Source organism: Ursus maritimus, unplaced genomic scaffold (assembly GCF_017311325.1).
Source record: "Ursus maritimus isolate PB19 unplaced genomic scaffold, ASM1731132v1 scaffold_1, whole genome shotgun sequence".
NCBI classification, from domain to species: domain Eukaryota; kingdom Metazoa; phylum Chordata; class Mammalia; order Carnivora; family Ursidae; genus Ursus; species Ursus maritimus.
The window spans coordinates 58652203-58671676 of NW_024423343.1; the positions used below are offsets into that span (position 1 = coordinate 58652203).

The 19474-nt window shown below is 39.1% G+C and overlaps 1 protein-coding gene across 4 annotated transcripts in view; it reads right to left on the reverse strand.

Annotated features, from left to right (window-relative positions):
• The window catches only part of METAP1D (methionyl aminopeptidase type 1D, mitochondrial), an 86037-nt gene that overhangs the window by 16522 nt on the left and 50041 nt on the right, over nucleotides 1-19474 (reverse strand). The window contains exons 1-2 of one of the 4 annotated variants that reach the window (XM_040643906.1): nucleotides 11645-11727; nucleotides 989-1146 (exon numbers count right to left, since the gene is read on the reverse strand). The exons of 1 other annotated variant lie outside the window; for it this stretch is intronic. In XM_040643906.1, the coding sequence (XP_040499840.1) occupies nucleotides 989-1146; nucleotides 11645-11693 (207 nt within the window). In that variant the 5' untranslated portion in view covers nucleotides 11694-11727. Of the gene's footprint in view, nucleotides 1-988; nucleotides 1147-11644; nucleotides 11728-19474 lie in introns of those variants that run through there. 2 more of the 4 variants (XM_040643908.1, XM_008687120.2) reach the window with 2 other exon arrangements.

The window sequence follows — 19474 nt, forward strand, 5'->3', positions numbered from 1 at the left end:
TGCTTGGGTAGCCAGAGCCGAGCCCGGGCCAAGCGTCTACTCCTACAGCTTTGCCACCAGAGCCCACGAAAGCTCACGCAGTCTCCCCCACAGACCGTGCTCCTGTCTCCACTCTGCTCTGTGATGTGGCCAGGTTACAATTACAAGCAGAAGGGCTACTGGGTTGTCACTGACATTCTAAAACAATACATTCAATTCTCTGGAGACTTCTTTTATTTCCTACTAAGGAAACACCAGGAACATACTCTGGGTTCTGGTAGCCTGTCTCACTGGCCTATTTCCATACACAAAAAAAGTGCCACTCACCTTCAGAGAGTATAATATACTTAATGTGGGTTTACTGTTAAAAAAATGCATCAAAGGGAGAAAGCAGGTGACTTTTGTGACAAATCTAGACTTCTTTCAGCTATTCTCGTTCTTCCTACATGACCCCCACACCTCCTTTATATTGCATTTCAAAACATGGATAGATTGTCTTTCCAGAGAATTGTAGTCTCTGAAAAAAAATCAAGAATGCTCTGAAGCAAGAGGTTTTATTTAATTACTGTAAAGGAGGATTCAAAAACAGCAGCATTAATACTACGGAAAGTATAAGAGCAGGCTTTAGGAAAAAACATCCAGTGTACTAGTTTCAAGTAACCTCTCTTGAATGATCCCAATGTAATGGTCCATTTTTTTCTCTAAAAAAGTTAAGAAACTATAGACATGTACTTTTACCTTCATGTTAGAAATTTAATATAGAAAATTTCATGATAGAAACGATTTCTAAATGAGCTAAGCAGCTGTAAGCTCAGAGCTTTATTTAAAAAAAAATGTTATAGGACGGCGGATGTTACAGTTTCTCAAATCACAATTTTAGATCATAAACCAAGTTTAAAAATCTTGATTCAAATGGCTCAGAAATCAAAGGTGCAAAGACATTTGATCGCTTCTGCGGTTAAACTTCATCTTGGCTGGAAAAAGCAGCAGATAATAGGCAATGCGGTACCTCAGGGACTGGGTGAGCTGAAGAAACTGCAGCCGGCAAAACTATACTGTGGGAAATCTCTCTTTGTCTCCGGAAAAAGAAATTTCTTCTTTGTTGACTGCTTGACTGCTTGTGTAAGTAGATATGATTGAGTGGTGAAGAGAAAATTCTGTGACAACCTATGAGCAGAAATGGGCATATTTTAAATTAAAAAACCTAACATAGTGCTACATTTTAAGATGTTGCATTGTTGTCTATTAAATCATTATCCTAATCCTTCACTGGCTCAAAAAGGAAAAGCCCCAAATAGAAAGGAAAGTGGTGATATTCTGAGTTCTAGTACGATAATAGCACAGCATATCTATGAGCTAATAATATGTTTACATAAATGTTTGACAATGGAAAACTCGACTCTAATGGGAAACAAATGTATAGAGCATCTGCAAAAAGAACAATTTCTGCTGTGGTACCTTCCCCAGCAATGTCCAGGATGACCCTAGATTCAGGGCACTGTTTGGGTGGCTTTATATTCTTTAAAGCTGTTTTCCTTTCAAGAAATTGCCAGCTGCACTTTTTGCCCTTGATAGGATTACTACTCTGTGTTAAGTTCACGTGCAGCGAGGCTTTATACCGACATCCACTATGATGAATGCTCAAGTCAGATAAAGACTAAAAAACAGAAATGTAGGGTGTGACCCTGAAACAAAAAGAACGTAGGGTCCTAAAGTGCCCACAACAGGAATTTAGAAATAGCTACCAAAATTTTAAATGCACATATCCTTTGACCCAGCAACCCATCTCCTAGGACCTTACCTTGCTGATATTATGCAATAATGGATGTAAGAAGACGTACCCTCACTTTGTGGTAGAAAAAAATGGGGAGTAACGCAAATGTCCATCAATGGGGGACTGGTGAAATATAGTATGGTATATCTACACAACAGAAAACTATGAAGCTATCAGAGAATAAGCTAAATAATTTATTTCTATGTGTTGACATGTAAATGTATTGTTAGGGAAAAGACAAATGCTGCACAATATGTATAAAAAGCCCACCGATGTAAAAAAGAATTTATACATTTATATAAGCTTGTATATCCCTATAAAATTTCTGAAAGTTGATAGTCATCAATAGTGGCTATTTCTGGGGCATGTGATTGGGCCTGGGGTGGTAAGGAAGACTTCCTGATTCATTTTATTTTCTGCTATACTGTTAGTTTTTTTTTTTTTTTTTAAGATTTTTATTTATTTATTTGACAGAGAGGTACAGCCAGCGAGAGAGGGAACACAAGCAGGGGGAGTGGGAGAGGAAGAAGCAGGCTCCTAGCGGAGAAGCCTGATGTGGGGCTCGATCCCATAATGCCGGGATCACGGCCTGAGCTGAAGGCAGACGCTTAACGACTGCGCCACCCAGGCACCCCTATACTGTTAGTTTTTTTTAAACCATCCACTTGCATGTATTACTTTTATAATTAAAACAGTAGTTTGAAAATTCCCCAACATGTCACAATTGCATGTCAGGGGTCAGCAAACTACAGCCAAATCTGGCCTGCTGCCTGTTTTTTACAGTCCACAACCTAAAAATAAATTTTACATTTATAAACGGGCAAAAAAGAGATAAGAAAAATAGTATTTTGTAACATGTGAAATTACATGAAATTCAAATTTCAATGTCCATAAGTAAAGGTTCATTGCAACACAGCCACACTCAATCGCTTACGATGATCTATGGCTGCTTTGAGCCACAGTGGCAGAGTTGAGTATTTGCGACAGAGACTGTACGACCCACAAAACCTAGAATATTTATTATCTGGTCATTTACAGAAGTTCGTCGACTCCTGGTCTAGAGGACTGGTTCTCAAAATGTGGTCCCCAGACCACCATATCAGCATCACAGGGGGAAAGATGCAAATTACGGGGCCCCTCAATTTACGTACTCAAACTCTGGGATGAGGCCAGCAATCTGTGCTGTAACAAGCCCTTGGGGTGATTCTGATGCCCGTGAAAGTTTGAGAATTACTGACCTAGAGTAACATTTCAGCTGTGAAACATAATAGAAACATGAGCTGCACGTGAGTACTGGCCTCCAAGGTCAAGATCTCCAAGTGAACTGGAAAAAGGCACGGACACAAACAAATCCCCAATGTCAGTGATTCAAGGTCGTAAGTTTCACTTGATTATGTTCTTCCATAAAGTTGAATGAAATAGTGTTGAATCAAACTTACAGAGGTGTTTTGGTGTTATTTTAAACAATTCCAAATACTAGACAAATGCAGGAATATGACTTCTTTTTAAAAATCAAAATTTGCTTGATAGAGGCAGATACATATTTCCTGAAGCTTGCACATTTCCCTGAGACATCACCACCAGCTCTAGGATTGCCAACTGGTATATGGAGCAGGGTAGTATCCTAGGAAAAGCAGATGGTTGGAAAGCAGAAGCCTGAACATTCATTTCAGCCCCACCATTTGTTAGCTGTGTGGCCCTGATCAAGTTTCTTGAGTCTCAGGTGAGAATTAATTGGAATACGTGAAAAAAGTATGTGAAAGTATGTGAAAGCTCTGTATTCAGTAGATGCCTAATAAATGGTAGTTCCTCCAAGAACACTTAAAAAGATTTTAATGAGAAAGAAATTGTGCACTCCATTATAGCTTTATTACTGAGCACTTAACTATGTGTCTATTATTGTTCTAGGCACTTTACATACGTTAGCTCCTTAATCTTAATGAGAGCCTTCCACTGCACTCCACAGTTGAGGATACTGAGGCACCCAAAGGTAAGTAACTTCCCCAGGAACATGCAGTAAGTGCCAAAGCTGTGGGAAAGCACTTCAAGTTGCTTCCACAAAGTATATTCTTTTTCTCATACACATGAGAAAAAATCACCTAACACACATGGAAACACCCAGAAAACATAAAAGGCATCATAAAACTATTAAAAGTTACCATCGCTAGGTTATTTTTCCCAAAGTGGTGATGGGTTTGACCTAATCCATCCACTCTCTCAAGCCAAGCTCCCTTTGCTGAGCAAACACATGCTTCGGTGAGGTGGCCGACAGAAGTTGGCTGGCAGTCTGTGGTTATGGGTCCCAGTTAAAGCAAAGACTTAGCTGGAATCAATCTATGACTCCAGGCTCCCTAACTGCATCCTGAGGTAGGACCACAGACAAGACACAAGTTCACAAGCATTTCCCTTCTGAGGAAAGTATATATTATGATTACTATTAATAATGATAACACTAATAGAATTAGTAACAATAATATTGGTTAACATTTAATGGCCACTTTCTTTGATGAAGCACACAGTGCTAGGTGCTGTACATACGTTATCTCTTACCAACTCTGTCTGGAAGGCAGGCAGCTATTAATGTCACTATTTTACGGATGAGGAACTAAGATTCACACCTCTGGTGGTCAGTGGGAGGCCTGGGCTCCACGTCCGGTAAAACCAAATCGAGGACTGTGCCTGCCACTCCAACCTGCCTTCCTCCAGTGTGCGGGGGCTCTAGTAGATAGCATGCTTTCCCACAGAATGTGTTTGTTTCAGGGATTAGGTTTTTTAAAAAAAGATTTATTTATTTATTTATTTATTTGAGAGAGAGAGAGAGAGACAGAGTCAGGGGAGGGACAGAAGGAGCAAATCTTTAAGCAGACTCCCTGCTAAGTGGGGAGCCCGCCTCAGGGCTCAATCCCACGACCCATGAGATCACGGCCTGAGCCGAAACCAAGAGTTGGATGGATGCTCAATGGATTGAGACACCCAGGTGCCCCAGGGATTAGATTTAAAGGAAAGTTGGTTTGTGTGTGTGTTTTTTAAAGATTTATTTATTTATTTAGAGCAAGTGAGAGCACACGAGCAGGGGGAGGGGCAGAGGAAGAGAGAGAGAGAGAGAGAGAATCCTCAAGCAGACTCCCCGCTCAGCATGGAGCCCAATGTGGGGCTCGATCCCAAGATCCTGAGATCATGACCTGAGCCAGAATCAAGAGTTGGCTGCTCAATGGACTGAGCCACCCAGACACCCCTAAAGGAAAGTTTAAAAAAAAAAAAGAAAAAAATAAACATCATAGGACCATCCAACATTTAGAATGAAGGTACCTTCCATGAAAATTCATAGATCTGATCTAATTGGGAGGTACTGTAGTAGTGAAAACAGCATGAGCTTTGAAGGCAGATAGATCTGAGTTACCACGGCTTCTGAGCCCCGCGTTCTTCACCATTACATGGGAACAGAAGTGTTTTCCTCACCACTCCGTCGCTGTGAGCATTAGCTGAGATAACATACATAAGCAAACCGTCTCAAAAGCCGGTGCCCCATAAACATTAATTTTTTTCTTCTCCCTTCTCAACTCTTCAATAGGTTTACCTGTGGGCCTCTAAATTTATTTATTCTTTTATTCAGCAACTACTTACTGAGCTCCTTCTGTGTGCCATGCTCTGGATGCAGGGTGACCCAGATGACAAAGTCCCTGCACTCATGGAGCTTATATTCTACGGTGGGACACAGACAAGAAGCAAACCAACAGGGGCGCCTGGGTGGCACAGCGGTTAAGCGTCTGCCTTCGGCTCAGGGCGTGATCCCGGTGTTATGGGATCGAGCCCACATCAGGCTCCTCCACTAGGAGCCTGCTTCTTCCTCTCCCACTCCCCCTGCTTGTGTTCCCTCTCTCACTGGCTGTCTCTATCTCTGTCTAATAAATAAATAAAATCTTAAAAAAAAAAAAAAAGAAGCAAACCAACAAATACGTTAGATTGTATCAGATGGTGATATGCGTGGTGAAAAAGGGGCCAGAGCCACACAGCAGCGGATGGCACCTTAGAACCATGGTTCTGCTCCTGGTCCTGCCAAGGGCTAACCATGTGACCTCAAGTAGTAACAATAACAATGAACACTGGCTGAGAACCTCCGGGGGCCAAGCTCTATGCTGAGCACTTCAGACACTGCCCACTGATATAGAAGGCTTAGGAAAATGAGGGAGGTCTCTTTTAGCTCTGACATCTGTGCCTTCATTCAGCAGCATCTGATTGTCATGCTACATCCCAGGCAATGGGATGATGTGGACGCCGATCAATTTTAGGACTCACGAAGATTTTTTTCAATGCAGCTGATTACATGAAAGAGAGATCATCTTTATCAGCATTATCAAGTTCAAGTAGACAGTCATTATAGGGGGAATCTTTTCTATGTACTTAAACTTGAGGCATGAAGTCACCAGGCCTCTACTAGGATATCTGGTTGAGGCTTTTGAGACATTCACTTCGAGGATGAACAGTGTTGCCAATGTACCTGTCCTGCCAAATGATAGGCTCACTGCCGAAAAAGATGCAGGCACACCCACACACGACTTAAACGTTGGGAACACAGCCTGAACGTATCCAATCTGTTGACAATTACGGTTCTGCAGTGTACTCAGAAATTCCACTTTCATATGATACTTTTTTATTTGAAGCAAAATCTTTTCTTTCAATCTCGTAAAAGACACCCTATAAACGCTGTCACAAGGTAACAGGATAATAAGGTACCACACCGTGTTTATTCTACTAACTATTCATTACAAACCAGAAAAAAAAAATCTAGTGTTTTCACAGGTGAAATGAAGAAATGGGCTTAAGAAATACATGCCTTTAGAAGATAATGGTCCTCCAATTAATGTGGCAAAAAAGAGGTGGGGCAAAATCCTCAGTTTTGTTTATCATACTGTAATTAATAAATAGTAGTTAACAAATTTTCTAAATGCAGAGTGGATAAAACTAAATTCTCCAGTACCCATTATATTCAGGGTCATAGGATAACCAAACTACAGTTACTGCCACAGATCATTCTAGAAAAGGTTTGTTGGGTTTCCTTTATATTTCCTTTCTTTATAAAAGCACTGTTTTGTACACCAAAAGCTGATACAATACAAATATTATATGTCAATGATCTCTTGATTAAATAAATAAATAAAAGCACTGCAGATACCATAACACAACTGTATCTAGCTTCCAATTTGCTATGGTCAATGTTACAGCTAATGGATGTATGACATCCATCATCAGAGGCAGGGACACCAGCCAGGCTTCCATTAGTCACAAGACTGGCCTCTCTGTCTCCTGGGCACCACGATTTACCCAGGATGCACACCACACCCCCCTTTTTTTAAGGTTTAATTTTTTTTTAAAAGATTTTATGTATTTATTTGAGAGAGGGAGAGAGAGCACGAGTGGGATGAGGGGCAGAAGGAGAAGCAGACTCCCCGCTGAGCAGGGAGCCTGATGCGGAGCTCAATCCCAGGACTCCGGGATTGTGACCTGAGCCGAAGGCAGGCGCTTAACTGACTGAGCCACCCAGGTGCCCCAAGGTTTTATTTTTAAGTACCCTCTACACCCAATGTAGGGCTTGAACTCAAAACCCCAAGATCAAGAGTCGCATGCTGTACCGACTGAGCCAGCCAGGCATCCCAGACCCCCTTTGGTTAAAGCTATTTTCAGGAAACAAGTTTCAGGTGTGTACTAATTATTGCAAGGGACAAGCTGATCAATCTGAAGTTAAGGAGACGCAAGTTGAAAATCATCCGAAACCTTAGGAGGGAAGAGCCCCAGATCAGCCAGGAGCTGCTCTGGACTAATCTGGATCTTCAAAGACGGATTATAGTGAGTGTTGTTACTGTTGATTATGTAACAGAAACTCTATCTAGGGCCTCCTTGGGCAGTACATCTATACGTGATTTGTTATAAATACTAGAATATTTACTGTTATCAAAGGTAATAGTAAGAATTATTTTCAGTGTCACAAAAATTCCATCATTCCATCAGCGTCTAGTTTCAGCTGAATGTCGAAAATTATAGGCAACTGCTTCTTTCACTCCATGGAGAAGCACACTGTGCAGCCTGAATGTCTTTTGAAATTGGTGTATGTCCTCTGGATCCTGTAGCACAGTTTTCATATTTTAAATTTGTATTGGCAGTGGAAATCTAAGTTATGGTTTTAAATATGAAAATATTCGGGAATAACATCAATTTCTAAAAACGGCATTTTATGTTCCCTTTCCAGATTAAGTCTGAAAGGTGGGATTACAGAATTCAAGTATGATGGAGGGAGGAATGCATTTTAAATAACTGATGTTGGTGCACGCAACATGCCCTATATTTACTGGCCTCTTACTCAGGGTCCATTTTAATTGTTATCTGCTCGTGCATTCTATACCACATAATGAAACACTTCCATTTCACCCACTGAGCCCTGGGTTTTTCTGTGCACCTCTACTAATGACCCTTAATTAAGCCGACTTATCCTTGAAAATGTGAGTTTTCTTTTGGCCAACAAGTATTTTTAAGGAAGAGGCCTGAATGAACTTTCAAAGAGACATTTAAAATGCTTATTATTTTAAGCAGCTGTAAAGCTGAACAAAGTATATTTGTACTCAAGTGTGGGCCACCAACACCTCTATTTTTCATTGTATGTTTCCAGGGAAGCACGGTCACCCTGAAGCAGGGCATCAATCCTCAGTTATGTTACATTTCAGAGGTATTAAATATCTGGGTAGACAACAACACAAGAAAGTAGCCTGTACTACTTTACATTAGTTAACAATGTCAACCAGAGATAATATGTAATTTAAAAGATACTCTGTAAAATGTCTTACTGAATGTATTTTTTCATAATGATCAAATGCCAAAGTCTAGTAACCAAACTATTATTTATAGCATATCAGCATCTAATTGATTTTACAAATGGAGGCAATTATTTTGGATGAAGGGGGGAATGTGTGCCAGATTTAAATGATTTATGATTACTAAGAGAGAAAACAATGTTTTGCTAATTCATTTTCAAATATGGCTCTTACAGTCATTGATAATTTTAATTTTAAACCAAATGATTTGGTTAAATAATACATTAACTTAACAAAATAAGTAACTTACTTTGTGACAGCAAACTGAGATAGTTTTAACTGTTTAGAAACATTGCTTCCTACAGCAGGCTCAAAAGGGACTGTACCATAGAAATACATTTTCGAGGTGCTGATTTAGAGCCACAGAAAGATCACACTTCATGAACTCCAACGAATTACCGAGAGCAGGAGCACGGGCTTTTAGAGCGCTGTGTGCTCCAAGTCCAAAAGAGAACACTGCAAATGCATCCGTGCCTTATATTTCTTGACCTAAAACACCGACTGTCTACTTGATAGGTTTGATAACTTGCACAAATGTTATGAAAGGAAAATTAAATAGTCTGCATCACTTGATATAACTCTCATCGATTTTTATAATCTAGTACTAAGATGTACCTGTTTCAAAAGTAAATGAGAAAGATTGAGGGTTCCTTCCCATTTCAAGGAGACTATAAAACAGAAGAGAAGCTCACATTTCACAAGAAATAACCTGTGCATTTGTTGAAGAAAAAAGAAAATCAGCTCAGGGAATGCCCCAGGCTGCAGCAGATACTGATTGGGCAAAGCTAAAGGACAAGGGCCCTTGAAACTAAACAAAAGCAAATTCATTCTGTTGACAGATGTTGATTACATCAAAGCAACAGGAACTCCCCCAACTCCCCAATTTTTTTTAGACAATTAATACCTCTCTACAATTTACACAATAAGGACAAAGTAAGTTTCCAAACCAATCATAATAAACATTATTAAACTTATTTTTTAAAAGTCTCAGTTCAGTTGAAGACTGTCCTGGTGTGTTTTTAGCTCTGGGCTTCTCCAAACAGTGGTTTATTCATTCCCATGGACATGTCGGGGAAGCCAAGCTGGCCAGGCCATCAGCCCCTTCCTTCCAGGGGTTAACTGTTCTGGCTGCCAAATAAAATACAGAGTGAGCCATGTAATTATGGAGACAGTCAAAGGGCAGGCTCTATTTTGAAATCTATTTGCACAGACAAGGTCTTCCAATTGAGCTTACAGGAAACAAGCTGGTAAAGAGTCTCCTTTTCCCCAGATGCTTTCCACACTTTTTCTCCAATTCAGGAAATCATGGATATGGACACCATATACCATTGCTTCCAGGATTTCAAGCTAAGATACCACGACAAGAAGAAGAGTGGATGTTTTACAAACTCGTAAAAAAACCTTTTTTTTCTTTTTCTTTTTGCCTAATTAACAGCATTTGGCAATAGCCTCTGGATGATAAAGCAACAGTGTTTATTAAACAACATTTCTAAAGAGGATGCAGGCACAGTTATGCAGGTGTTGGAAAACAGATTCTTTTCTTAATGCTCAAAATAAAGCATAAAGTCAAGTCTAAAATATATTGGCATAAACACTTGTCTGAAAGAAAGATTCTACTTGACACCCAATAATGTTGTCCTTGAAGTTATTCACAGCTAAGACTGCTAAAACAGTAACAAAGATTCCAGAGAAATAAAAAAGAAATGTGTAAAATAGTTTAAGTGAAAAAAAAAAAATCGCAAGTCACTTTATGCTGCAACATAAGCGTTTGTCCTAGTTGCTTAAAGCTCTAAATTTGTAATTGCTATGAGACTTCACCAGGCTCAGATTAAAATAGAATCAGGCCACTACTTCCAATAAAATGAAGTAGTCAAATGAAGGTGACATAGTCGTCTTCACCGATACTAGCCTGTGGATGTCAGCACTCGTCATCAAGCCATAAACCAAAGCCTGGGAGTCCTGATTCTAGAGAAGATGAGTTGGAAAGTCCACCATGGTTACAGCACTTCTGGGGAAAGGAAGGGCGGTGGCCTGAGGGCACCCTCTTCCAATAATAACAACATTCAAGAATGATGCCCAGGTCATGGCAAAACATGACCTTCCCCAAGGCTCCATCAGGAAGTGGGCTCCACGCTACATCCCTCCTCCTTTTTAAAAATTTAGCAACAGCAAATGATAGAGTATAATGACAATGACAAGCTCAGAAATGGGGTCAGGAAAATACTGCCTTTTCTTTTTTACAAAAGCCAGTAGGATAATATGTGTTATTCATTAATGTATACTACCAGCACCCAGGGATCTGTGGTTTAAACAAAAAGCATTCCCCTCTTCTTGGGAGACAAAAATACCCACCTACTCTAGAAACACATATCAATAAACAAAACCTAGTTAATAAAATAGACTTATGTTTGTGAGCTTAGAAGAAAATTCCTTTAGGCTGGCCCAACCACAGGTGGGGGAGGGGAGTCAAAGATTACACTAAGAACTCAAAATCTAAAACTGAAAGCAGATCATTTGATGGATAAATGGAAGTTACACAGAAATGACTGATGTGTAAAAGGAAATGGGGCTGTTGTGTGAAATTTTTCCATTTAGGGTAAAAAACGTTTACTTCAAAATTTAAATCTAAATTCATTTTTATGATCATAAAATATTGAGTCACACTGTAGTATATGCTTAGAAAATCCCATTGTCTCTCAGCTAAAGTTTAGAGAAAAGCAGCTTTTTAGCACTTCAACAATACATATACTCAGGCAACTTCCTGGACAAAGAAATATTGTGTCTTTCCAGGGGAAATAAAGGAGCTGTTTATTAGGGCTGTGGTTAAAATGTAATAATTCATTCTAGTTGAGCCCTGTGGAAAATGTCATCAAAATATCATTTTCTTTGCCAGATTTTCTGGATGCCGTGATATCGTTTAAATACAGAATAAAAGGCACACTCTGATTAGAGTAGCAGTATATCACCACCACCCAAATGAACCAAAAGTAAATGTTCATTCCATCAAAGGAACAGGAAAGAAACTCACACAGTCCTGATACCCAGAGAACGCACACTTGGAGGGTAGCACAGAACATCTGGCAAACTTCAACCTCCCAAAATTTCTCAAAAGAAGCATTCCTGTTACCACACACTTTGGCTAAAGAAGAGGAACATAGAAAAATTTTATATTAAAGCACATACATAGTAATCACAAAGAACAACTTCAGAGAAATCATACATGGAATTCAACTTAAGAGAAAGTTCATATAAAAACAAATATCATGCGTTTTTTAAAAATGAAATAGTAAGAAAGCCCTTCTTTAATTAAAAAAAAATCCTTCATAAGTACCACTGTCATGTAAAGCACTACTCAAAATATTAGTTATTTGGATAAAAATACCCTGTAATAGAAGACAGTGGGACTTACGATTTGTGATCAAAGGCACGGCTTTTACGTGAATATTTTTCCATTGTATTAAAGCATTTGAAAAGAATGTAATTTTAGTCTTCATCCCACAACAGTGTCACCTGAATTCTATATGCAACATGCTCTAGTTACATTGCTGGATGTATTTCTTTCTCTCCTTTAATGAACCACTTAAAGTCATTTATGCAAACAATTGGTATAAAATAGCTCAGAGCTTTGACCAAAACTGCAGTATTAATACAAAAAACAAAACAAAACAAAACCCCACAACACTACATTGTAATATTTTTTCTGAGAATGTTTTCACTGTACAATACAATTCCAAGTGAAAGGCATGAAATAAAAAGAAAACATTTAAATATAAATTCTACCATTGGCATTTTGACACATGTGGGAGTTTTGTTTCTGCTCTGTAACCAGGCAATAGGAGTGGAAGGTAGGTAGGGAGGTCAGTAATCACAACCCAAAATGAGGAAGCTAAAGCTCCAGGAAAACAATATATTTCTAACCTTCTGCAGTTGAGATTACATAGATTTAAGACAATAGGAGCCAAGATCACTCGTCAAGGGGTTATTTTCACGAGAAAAATAAAGAGAAAATAAACAGTAGCCTCTGAAGTAAAAGAAAAAGTTCCAAATTATCTAAAAGTAGCTTTTTGGACTGATGTAGTCATGTTGCCACAAATAATTTTATATTCAATTAAACTGTATGGACTTAACCATGTGAGTAATCACTCCATAGCTTCAGGCATTAATGCAAAAAGTGCAATGTATTAAAATGGTACAGGCTTGAAAGGGGAATACCACAGAAGTCTACTTACAAACTGACCTTTGTCTTTTTTTTTAAATGGATGCTCAACTATAAGACCATTATTTTTGTACTGAAGATTGAAAATTGGGGTGCCTGGGTGGCTCAGTGGATTAAGCGTCTATCCTCGGTTCAGGTCATGTTTCCGGGGTCCTGGGATCCAGCCCCAAGTCTGGGCTGTCTGCTCATCGGGGAGCCTGCTTCTCCCTTTCCTTCTGCCCCTCCCCCAGCTTGTGCTCTCTCTCTCTCTCTAACAATAAAATATTTTTAAAAAATCAAAACTATCACATCACCCCCAACAGAATGTGTACTCTATCTGTACACTCCATCTGTATAAAGCAGGCTGCTTCTCATGTCTGAAAACACAATTATCACTTGAAAACTTTAGTAGACCAAGACTAGTCACACTTGGTGGAATGACAAATTCATCATCTCATTTTTAGACCAAAGTCTTCAATATAACCACAATACTAAAATATGTGATGTGTACAATATTTGAAACATGTTTATTGTCTAATGTGAGGTGTACTGGACATTTCTTGAACTATACTCTTAGTAGAGTGTTACACAAAGCAAAGCAACCCTAAAATGCCTAAATAAAACAGCAAATTTGGAGGTAACAAGAAGGAAATAGAATGGCATTTAAAATATTTTATATTTGGCTTGTGAAGGCACCATGGGATCATATTTACCTGACTGAGTTCTTGCTTAAATTGGTTTTCCTTCTCTGAACAATAGTTGGATCACTTGGACAAGTTAGTTAAACACTCCAACCTTAGTTTCCTCATCTGTTAAGAGGAATAATAATACCTTCCTCACAGGGTTGCTAGGATAATTGTATGACATGAGGTATGGAGAGTGACACAGGGTAAGCACTTGATAAATTATAATCAAGATCATTAGTTGCGTGATGGAGAGAGGTCACTCTAAAATGGACTAATCAGTAGGTAGAAACCAGCCTGAATTTCCAAATATGCATTGGCTAATTCACAAAGCATTCATGAGATCCTCGGCTGGGTCCCAGAGCTGCTACTTAAAAAGCATGTTATCCAAAACACTGGGCCTCTCCTGCCTGCATCACAGGACCACCCTGACCATCAAATGAGACTGCAGATGTATTAATACTTTACAAACTGGATAGCATCTTGTGATTGTAGTATATTGAGAGAGGACTCAAACTCAGTAGGGTGAAGTATGCACAGCCTAATTTTGACATTTTTCTCAGAGTTCTTGGTGAGGCCTTGTCAGAATGCTGATGGCTAATGGTGAAGTCTAAGGAAAATCTCTTCTTCCGTTCAGAGGCATAAAAGACCCCAGCTTTTCTCAAGAATCATATCCTTCCAAACACATTAGTATATGGAATAGTTTTTATATCTGTGCAAAAGGTGAGATAGGAAAAATCACGTTCTAGAAAGATTCCACTTGGCAGTGAACACATTCCCTGTAAAGCTCATTATCACAAGCAATTTTAAAAGTTAGAGTAGAATGGGGGCGCCTGGGTGGCTCAGTTGGGTTAACCGGCTGACTCTTGATTTTGGCTCAGGTCATGATCTCCGGGTCGTGAGGTCAGCCCTGTGTCAGTCTCCTCACTCAGTGGGGAGACTGCTTGAGATTTTTTTCCCTCTGTCCCTCCCCCCAACTTGTGCACATGCACAACACATGCTCTCTCTCTCTAAAATAAATAAATAAGAGGCACCTGGGGGGCTCAGTTGGTTAAGTGTCTGCCTTCAGCTCAGGTCATGATCCCAGGGTCCTGGGATTGAGCCCTGCGTCAGGCTCCCTGCCCAGTGGGGAGTCTGTTTCTCCCTCTGCCCCTCACTCTGCTCGTGCTCTCTCTCATCACCTCTCTCAAGTAAAAAAAAAAAAAAAAAAAAAAAAATCTTTAAAATAAAATCTTAAAAAAAAGAGAGCAGAATGCTATCTTTATTCTGTTACTAAATAGTGTTCAGTCCGTATTGTGCTTATCCATAGTTACGATGTCCTTGGTAAACTCAGGAACTTAAAGTTTATAAGATTATAAATATATTTGTTTCAGTGTGCAACTATTTAATAGAGCTATTCTAGAGCTCACCAAACCTTATTGTTTAAATGTACCAAGAAGTCTTCTCTGCATTAAAAATTCCTGTTTATTAAACAGTGATACAGGAGAACTTATTTACATGTCAAGCACCACCAACATACATCATTTATGACAAAAAAGGCAAGCACTCCATAAGAAATGCTCAATCACTGTCAATCACAAACACCAAAATATACATAAACCAAAGCAAGCCATGTGAACTGTATTAAATTCAGCTAAACACAGAATTACTAACCAAACAAACAAAAAAACAAATAATTATCAGTGACTCACAGACCTATTTACACAGTACACAAAATAACTTGGAAAGGTGTAACCATGGAAACCTGAAAGCCTAAATTTAGTGCCTTTAAAATTTGCATTTATTTAAACACTGTGCAAACGATGTCCTTACAAAGTTTAAATATTTCAAAAGCAGTCAAAGCTTATCTTTGTTATCTGATCATTGATCAAAATAGTTTCAACTATAAATTAGCTGCCTTTAAAATTATTCAGGGACCAATTTAATGAAACTATGATAAAAATGTCAAACATTTTTTTCTAATTTTTCAGCAAACTGTTATTTTCACAACCACTGATTAACAATTGAAAAAATTCAATTATATACAACAAATCTCCTAATAGTCAAATAATATTAAAACATGCTTTGACATAAAGACTTTCCCTAAACGCACACTGTTGCATGCAACCACCCCACTTCCTCTAATTAACTACTAAAGCAAAAATGTTATTAGCTGTTTCGGTTTACAGGTGATTTTCACTGACAGTTACCATTTGAATAGTTTAATATTTAATGCTATAGTTAGTCGTAATGTCTTATATTTTATATTATAAGCTACATGAGTAAAACATTATTTCGTAGCTCGCTGGCTCCCACACTCAAGATAGAATGTTCAGTGTGTATTTCATTATGTAGATGAGCAATGGATGTTGTTTGACATGATTTAAATGGGTCAACAGTATTTTCCTAGTCACATTAATCATTCAGACAGCTGGAATTAAAAAAAAGGGGGTCTTGAAAACTAAAACTAGAGAATCTATTCACACAAATGACACTTACCATTGGCGGGTTATCTAGGATGTGGTTAAGCAGAAGGAAGAGCTACAGACTTTGAACACATGTTTCATTATTTATTCGGAAACCACCTCAAGACCTAGCTCTATTTTCAGAATCCAAGTGAACACCCACAGGGACAGATTTCTGAGATACCAAACTGTAATTTTTTTTTTTTAAAAAAGCATCAGATGGAAATCCGTAAAAACTCATTCAATTTCAAAAATTTGGGGAGCCCAGCTGCAAATGACACTGGGCCTACGGGTAGGGTCAGGAGTATGTTGTCTATAAAAACATACAGCAGCACAAATGAGGGCACAGCCCTCACTGTGGACAACAATCCTGTCTTCACCTGCTGATGGCTCCTAGGAAATGAAGAGGAGAAACAAGAAGAGCAGAACCAGCTCTTAAGATTAGCTGCAAATCACCTTGCTCCAGGCTGAGTCAAAAGAACCTTGTAAGGAACACGGAAACAACAGGTGTGAGCTCACAACCAGCAACTCCACAGTCCTCTTTCCNTTTCATTGTCATGACCGACCTTAAACTGTGTCTGACCAAAGGATGACTTTGTCTACTTGGCTAGTCAGTGTGCCGGAATACTATTCTGGACAGTCGTCCTACCACTTTGTTCCATATGAATCAGGGGCTTCTAGTAACAAGTATGGAAGTGACACACAACCTTTGCGAGGGAGGCTCCTTAGTGGGTCTTTGGCAGCTGTGAAGAAGACAGTGTCTAGCGTTAACGTTTTCTTATTTGTTATTATTTTTTATTCTGTTCAGTTAGCCACTGTATAGTACATCACTAGTTTTTGATGTAGTGTTCAACGATTCATTAGTTGCGTGTAACACCCAGTAGCATTCACTTTTTCATTCTGAACCAACTTCTCAAAGGTCATTCTCTTGAGTGGATGTGCTCTGTCCTCTCCTGAAACCACGCAGAATGAGCCAGAGTTCATGGAAAGCCCATATCTTGTTCTGTTTTATTATGAAAATGGTACATGTGTGGTAGTAAATATTTTTATAATACTAAAAAAGCACAAACAGTAAAAAGCTTTCTCAAATGATTGCTGTTAACATTCCGCCAACACACTTTAGAACATTTCTCTAAGTATGCACTAATACATTATATTTTATATTAATTTATCATATTTTATAAATATTCAGTTTGTGTATGTAGTTTTGTTAAGCTTTTTTTTTTTTGAGAGAGAGAGAACATGCAAGCAGGGGGAGGGGCAAAGGGACAGGAGAGAGAATCTTTTTTTTTTTTTTTTTTTAAAGATTTTATTTATTTATTTGACAGAGATAGAGACAGCCAGTGAGAAAGGGAACACAAGCAGGGGGAGTGGGAGAGGAAGAAGCAGGCTCATAGCGGAAGAGCCTGATGTGGGGCTCGATCCCAGATCGCCGGGATCACGCCCTGAGCCGAAGGCAGACGCTTAACCGCTGTGCCACCCAGGCGCCCCAGGAGAGAGAGAATCTTAAGCAGGCTCCCCACCTAGGCTGACTAAGCCACCCAGGGGCCTCAAAGCTTCTGTTTTGAAAGCACTTAACTTCTCTCCACAATATATGGAAGATACCCATCTTTACCAAAAAATACAGATCTACACAATTCTTTTTAGGCCTCTTGGGTTGTTTTATTGGTTTCATAGTGTTCCTTTATATGGATGGGTAACATAGCCCTTTATTTAACCAATGATAAGCATTAGGTAAGTTCTCTTTTTTTTGTTTTGTGTTTTTGCCTTGCATAATATACTTTTTACAAATAAAGTTGCACATTTGACCAATTAGTCTTTTTAGCTTAAGCTCCTAGTAGAATTCTTAGGTTAAGAAATATGCAGAATTCATGGGACGTCTGGGTGGCTCAGTCAGTTAAGCGTCTGCCTTCGGCTCAGGTCATGATCCCAGGGTCCTGGGATGGAGCCCAGCATCAGGTTCCCTGCTCAGTGGGGAGTCTGTTTCTCCCTTTCCCTCCACCGCTCCCTCTGCTTGTGCTCTCTGTCAAATAAATAAATAAAATCTTAAAAAAAAAAAAGAAATATGCAGAAGTCTGCCATTTGCAAAACTGTTCTCCACATAATAACGATTTATATTCCCAATGGTGCCAGTTTCCCTACACCCTCACCAATATTACTAACGTTAAAATCTTTGTCAGTTTGATAAATGAAAAATGATTACCTTGCTTTTACTTATTTCTCTTCAGATACTACTAAGGTTGAAGATCTCTTTATGTTTTTACGGTTTTTTTGTGACATCTCTATTTAGGCCTCTTGGGTTGTTTTTTACTTGACTTATTTTTTTTATTTTTATTTTTTTAAAGATTTTATTTATTTATTCGACAGAGAGAGAGACAGCCAGCGAAAGAGGGAACACAAGCAGGGGAAGTGGGAGAGGAAGAAGCAGGCTCCCAGCGGAGGAGCCTGATGTGGGGCTCGATCCCACAACGCCGGGATTACGCCCTGAGCCGAAGGCAGACGCTTAACCGCTGTGCCACCCAGGCGCCCCCCTTACTTGACTTATTTTTAAGAGTGTTCTGTGAATTAGAAATATTAAACATTTGTGTACTCTATTGTTTCAAATTTTTCAGTCTGTCATTTGCATTTCAACCTTGTTTAAAATGTTTTTGGCCACACAACTGGGCTTACATTGAATTTATGGAGTAGTTGAGGGAGAATATGACTCTTTAAAATACTTAGTTGCCTTATTTAAGAGATATCTTCAGGGGTGCCTGGGTGGCTCAGTTGGTTAGGCGTCTGCCTTCAGCTCAGGTCATGATCCTGGGGTCCTGGGATCGAGCCCTGTGTCAGGCTCCCTGCTCAAGGGGGAACTTCTTCCTCCTCCCCACTCATGTTATTGCTCACTCTCTCTCTCAAATGAATAAATAAAAAAATCTTTGTTTTTTAAAAAGAGAGGTCTTCTTGGGGCGCCTGGGTGGCACGGCGGTTGGGCGTCTGCCTTCGGCTCAGGGCGTGATCCCGGCGTTATGGGATCGAGCCCCATGTCAGGCTCCTCCGCTATGAGCCTGCTTCTTCCTCTCCCACTCCCCCTGCTTGTGTTCCCTCTCTCGCTGGCTGTCTCTATCTCTGTCAAGTAAGTGAATAAAATCTTTAAAAAAAAAAAAAAAAAGAGAGGTCTTCATAGGTACTGCAGTCTTTTTAAACATCCCTCAGTAGACATCTCATGTTTTTTTCACACAGGTCCTATATATTTGTTATTTGTTTATTCCTGGGTCTTTTATATTCTTGGTTGCTTTTATAAATGGAATTTTTTCCATATTTTCTGCCTAAATACAGGACAATTTATTTTTGTATAATAATTAAATTTTTCTCTTAAAACGTTAAGTTTAAAAAATTGAAATACTCCAGTGTCATATTTTTATGACATATTTTATTTTATACAGACTCACACATTTATTCCATTGGAAAGAAGTAAGTTGGGCCTGATGGGTTAACTGGACTTTTCTTTCCATCATTGCCAATTCACCTTTCTTACTTTGGCTCTCCCCAAAACT